The 5,599-nt window shown below is 38.5% G+C and overlaps 1 protein-coding gene across 1 annotated transcript; it reads left to right on the forward strand.

Moving 5' to 3' along the window:
• Positions 1–2,136: 2,136 nt before the first annotated feature.
• LOC147855977 (uncharacterized) lies at positions 2,137–5,417 on the forward strand. The gene is made up of 8 exons (XM_087329523.1): positions 2,137–2,307; positions 2,590–2,750; positions 3,664–3,797; positions 3,916–3,978; positions 4,714–4,843; positions 4,940–5,008; positions 5,123–5,166; positions 5,248–5,417. The coding sequence occupies exons 1-8, from the start codon at positions 2,153–2,155 to the stop codon at positions 5,338–5,340; spliced, it is 849 nt and encodes a 282-aa protein (XP_087185649.1). The 5' UTR covers positions 2,137–2,152; the 3' UTR covers positions 5,341–5,417.
• Positions 5,418–5,599: the final 182 nt, after the last annotated feature.

Here is a 5,599-nt window from a genome sequence, read left to right on the forward strand (position 1 = left end):
GTGCAGAAAACCAGTCGTTCTCAGATTTACCACACACACACAACTCGTTTTTCTCTCAGATATATATATATATATATATCTCACACCCTCACATACGCTATGTAGGTTTTCCCCTTTTCTCACTATTTCACTCTTAGTAAGTTATCCCGCATACAGGCGCACTACCAAGCCTGTTAGCATATATATACTAAGTCATTTTTTTTCTTTGAATGTAGAAGACATATGTATATGTATATGTGTGTCTATTCGACTGAATACGAATTTGACTCTCTCACCGAATTCGATCAGCTAACCCCCGATTCGGTTCTTCGCAACCGACTATTCTTTTACTTTCCGAATTTCGACCAAATTCGGTAATTCGGTTTTTCGGCCGATTTCGGTAATTCGACTCCTATCGGCTTTTTGGCCGATTTCGACCAGTCGACACTCAAGTCGACTTTTCGGCCGACTCCCCCGCAAGGAGGGACGCCTTTACACAACAGTAAATTCGAGAGTGCTTTCTTTAGACATATGCAAGTGTTGCGCCAATCCATCTAGCAAACTTGATGACACCATCACCCATAGCTTTGGCTCTACATGACTTTGAACCAAGAATAACTCTATTTCCCCTATCCATCTTGTAAGTGTTATGGAGTTCCTTTCTCCTGCATATGTACGTGGTTTGATTGGTTTGAATGTACCAAGGGTGTTGCGGCGATCTCCGCCATTGCCTAATTCCATTCTTTGGATTAGTTCTTCCAATCTTCCTTGTCCGCCTTCCCCGTGCCTTCTTCCTTGCGTTTCCATTGTGTTTACTCATGATCCCTCCTCTTCTCTCAGCCACCTCTCCCTTACTTGCTCCTCCTCGTGATGCCTTGAGTGATCCGCTTCTTTGATTTCTTGCTCTACTTTGTCTTGTAATGTATCGTTCAGTGAGGTCCCTACCCCTTCATTCATCTCACTTAATTTGAAGCCCTTTCTCCTTCTCCTTTCTGCCATGAGTGTGAAATATCCACTTCCACTTTTGCTTCCTCCGTTGTGCAACGCAGCCCTATGGATCTTACTACGCTCTGATACCAAGTGTAGAGGTTGAGACACAGAAATTAAAGGAGATAATCTAATTTAGGAAATTACAAAAGTAGTACTTATGGAATGGTAATTAAAAGTTATTGCAAATGGGAGCACATTTCCACTTCCCAAAATGGGAGGCCCCCTTTTCTAGGAAGATGAGGTTTATTAAATAGCCTACCTAGGAATGAGGAATAGGAATCGCTTCATGATTGAAACGATTCCTCTTCGTTTATATTAAGTAAAACGGTTTCTTTATTTTCTACCGTTGTAACACTTATAATTTCTTTGAGTACATGAATATATCAACAACCACGATGATAAATGTAATTCACCACTTTGAATAATGATGTTAAAAAAAAGTCTATACCAAATAATACAGATGCCAATGATATCAAATAGTTAGCAACACATATTAACGATGCCAAAATGGCATGTTCTTATAATCGTGATTCGTGACATTTAATATGAATATTGGCGCCTATAGCCACAATCACTTACTAGTGACCTCAAATATCATGATTGCTCAAATATCAAGAGGAAAGCACTAGAACCCGTCGTAATATAATTCAATAGGGTAAATGTGCGTATTTGTCGATTTAAGACACCCCTCCAAGGTGCACATACCACGAAGTTAAATTCATACTAATGATGACGCCCAAAGTCTTGGTGTTAAAGGTTTCACGTGAGCACTTTTTTTATAATTTCAAGAAAGTTCTATACAAATCTTTTATGTGCTCTACAACGATGAAATAAAGAAGAAAAGCTAGAGGGAGTTTGTGCTCGAACATGCTTGAGGGCGAGATAAGATCAAGAGAACATGACAAAATGTGCGAGCATTGGGACCGAGGGAAGTGATCAGTCGGTGAAGATGTGATCTAGCGTTGAATGGAGAAAGTGACAATGTGTGAGTGCGGATTAACTAATTTGCTTGTTTTTTACCTTTATCATCTTTGTCGAACCACAAGAGAGACCGGTTCATAATTAGTTGTGTAGTTGTCATGGGATGGGCGGGCAGGCAAGTGGGCGGACAGAAAGTGGGATGGGAGTGCGGATAGTGGATACAAAAACACACACACTTATGCACACAAACACCTTCTCTTCCATGGACATCCACCCCATCCATCCCATCCATCCAAGATGCACTCCTTTCCTCTTGCTAATCTTCCTTCTAATACTACCCTCCCAACACATCCTCACCAAGGCTTCCACAACTCATCATCTTGCTGATTCTCGAATCACCAAGAGCAACAATGGAAGGTGTGGTACCTCTCTCATGCTCTATATGTTGGGTTGGACCACCCACCCACCATATGACATGCATGGCCATCATTATCATCACCAAGTGTATATATATGTATGCATATGAATGTGTATATGTATGTGTGCATTCATTCATATGTATGCATCGATGACATCATCTTCATCATCATTAACATGAGAAACAAATGATCACCATGTAGCATGGACATTGTCACATCCATCAATCACTTCTTCTTGACATTACAATGCCACCATCTTCTCTCATGATTTCTTTGTTAGGACCATGGCCATGGCCACCTCGGTTGTCGATGTTGTGGAGCATCCTGTGTTCTTCGACATGCGGGGCCTCTTAGAGAATGCTACTGCCGAGGCAGAGATTCTGGAGGGCCTCTTTGATCTCCAATACAACAATCACAGTGACTTATACTTCCTCTACACAGGTTCTTTTGCTTCCATCTCCTACTTCCAATCTCAAAACCATGTCCTACACCTCATCCTTTAAAATGATATATACATAGTGGTTTTGTGGAGACAAAATGTCCGCCTTGCTATGGATTGGCCGGGCCCTTTCATCCCGAAAATGCCACATGAATTTTTTTGTAACATAACTCCCTCAATCGCTCGTATCTTGACGGTACTCATCAATGAGACTTTGTGAAACCCCACATCTGAATGATAGTTATTGAGATAGCGTGAAACCGCATTCCCAAATGATGGTTATCAAGATTGCATAAAGTCTTGGGTCGGCTCAAGCCTGAATTGAACCATTAAATTGTTTTCTAAACGGTTTGACAGTTTGGCAGTTTAGTACGTTTCGGTTTAGGCTTCGAACTTCCTTCTTTTTCCTTGAAAGATTTTTTTCAATAGTATTAAAAACATTTGAAGGCTACAACTTGAAGTTATCTTCCCAAAGGCTTACAACATAGAATAAAGGACATTGTATAGGCTTCAACTTCCTTAACGGGTTTGAGTTTGATTAGGGATGGACCAAGCCGAATAGAACCTATTTGGGCCAAATCGGTTTGGTTGAATCGGTTCCTAAACTGGTTCAAGCACAACCAATTAGCCTTAACTAGTTTAGGAACCGGTTTGGTTCAAGTTTGGAAACTCCCGAACCGGTTAAGGTTTAACTAGTTTGGTTTGGACAAGGCCAAATTGGTTAAGCCGAAACCGAACCATTTCCCATTCCTACTTGGCTCCATGTCCAAGCAATACATGTCAAGTCTCTATGAAACTAGAGGTTGCTATCTGATGTTAGTTTTCGTTATCGTGTACAAGACAATCTCCACCCCGAATGACTCCCATTGATTTATGTTTTTATGCTTTTTATCCATGTGGAAACCAATGTTGTAGGGAAGGTGTTGCAAAGCCAAGGAATTTCCTTCACTCATGCTTTAGTCTCTCGTTTCCCATCTCTGGATGCCCTTCACGCCTACTACGACTATGCTATAATCGACATTGCAACGAAGATGACGTTGTGGCTAGAGGTAATGAAGTCATAAATAACCACACATGACCGTTTTCAAAATGTACTTGTGCCAAAATACATCAGTATCATCTCCTTAACACACACATTTGCGTTTAATGTTTGATGTATAATCTTAGAGAGAATATTGTGTTGACTATCAAGTGTCACTTGATGAAGACTCGGTCCGTTTGCCCTTTACGGTAATTTTCTCTCCCATTTCTAGTTTGGAGCATAAATGATATAATTCATTATCTGAAATGTTTCTTGCACCAACATCAAACTCTCACTAGCTCACTAACATATGATGGATCTTGGATGTACTTTTTCGTGTTTTAAATAGATTCCCATCTCCACTAATCAATGTAAGTCATATTTTATGGTATAAATGAGTTCCATTCATCATTTTGTGATGACCTTGTGAACTTTTATTTTATCATATATTTTGTTCAAATCCTATGGCTAAATAGTGTCAGTTGAAGAAACCATCGCTAATGCTTGGTCCAAATTGGTGAGTTCTTTTAATGTTGAATATGATGGCACTCCAATACATATAGTTTCTAGAATATTATCTATAACAAATAGCTATTTGAAAACTCTCGAGTTCGATTTCAATTTTTGCGATGATCCAATAGTTCTCTCCACCTTATTGGTTGTTTTTTTGTTGTATATTGATAATCTCCTTAGCTCCCTTAAAGGAAGGATATATGTTTGGTCATTGACTTGCACATTATAGTTTTGAAAGTCTTCTGGTTTCCTTTCCATGTAATTTGCATGTTGTACCCGATTTGATTTTCTTAACTAAATGAAGGATATTAATTTTCGGCAAAATTGTGTATAAAGTTTTTAGTCTTTGATGGGAAACCTTAAACGTGTGCTTTACTATCTCTTAGTTAACTTTGTATATGGTGCTCTTGGATAACTATCTCTTATTGTAGGATGGCTTAGCATTCCACGTAACCTTTATTAAGGTGAGCTCCAATACTTCCAACATGGTGATCGATGATGTTATGGACTCTTTTCTTGCTTTGAGCAATGAGCTCGACTATATCATCCAACTCACAACAGGTTCATATGTACATACATGTGGCTATTCCATCATGTCTCCAAATTACCTAGAGTGTTATTATCCAATTGATTCTCCTATCAATTCTTTTTGTATAGGTGCAAATCTTTATCTTCGAGAAAGTTATAGGACTATGTCACATGCATTTTCAGTATACGTACCTTCCAGTTAAGTAAACACAAATTGTACATACACCTCTTCAATACAATATCATGTTAACATGTTGGCATGATCTCATCACATGAATTGATGCATTTTGACACGTGATAATTTGTTTCTAGTTGATGCGTTGGAGACCCTGCAACAAGAACCATCTTTCATGAGTGTAAGCTTCTTAATATTATGATTTGAATGCAAAAATCACATTTTCAAAGTAAGTAATGTTGATTCTATGTTATAATGGCAGGTACTTAATGACCAAATTCTTCCAATTGCCGAGTCTTATGCAATGGTCACTTTTAATCCATTTACACCTAAGCAAATGATGCATGTGATGTAATATCTACCAAGAGAATTTGGTTGTCGTGAGATCACATAACTTCATGTTTCAACCTTCCAATAATTTATTTTTTGCTATATTGAAAATATTAAAAGAAAAAGGGCAAAAAGTTATTAGTAGAAGTCAAAAGAAAGCTTGCAATGGTAATGTACAATGTCAAGATGATTAGGTTGAAACGAAAATACTTAACCCCACTTGGATCTCAACTTGCAAAATTTTCATCACATTTACTTTCTATATGCGTAGTTCTAAAAATATT

The sequence above is a fragment of the Azolla caroliniana genome, unplaced genomic scaffold (assembly GCF_043228905.1).
Source record: "Azolla caroliniana isolate FFs.n. ecotype wild unplaced genomic scaffold, voAzoCaro1.0.p SCAF_13, whole genome shotgun sequence".
Classification (NCBI taxonomy): Eukaryota; Viridiplantae; Streptophyta; class Polypodiopsida; order Salviniales; family Salviniaceae; genus Azolla; species Azolla caroliniana.

Coding starts and splice junctions, on each gene's coding strand:
- LOC147855977 (XM_087329523.1), top strand. CDS start 2,153: ATGGACATCCACCCCATCCATCCCATCCATCCAAGATGCACTCCTTTC. Junction 4,844..4,939: donor TATCATCCAACTCACAACAG/GTTCATATGTAC, acceptor CTTTTTGTATAG/GTGCAAATCTTTATCTTCGA. Junction 5,009..5,122: donor TTCAGTATACGTACCTTCCA/GTTAAGTAAACA, acceptor ATTTGTTTCTAG/TTGATGCGTTGGAGACCCTG.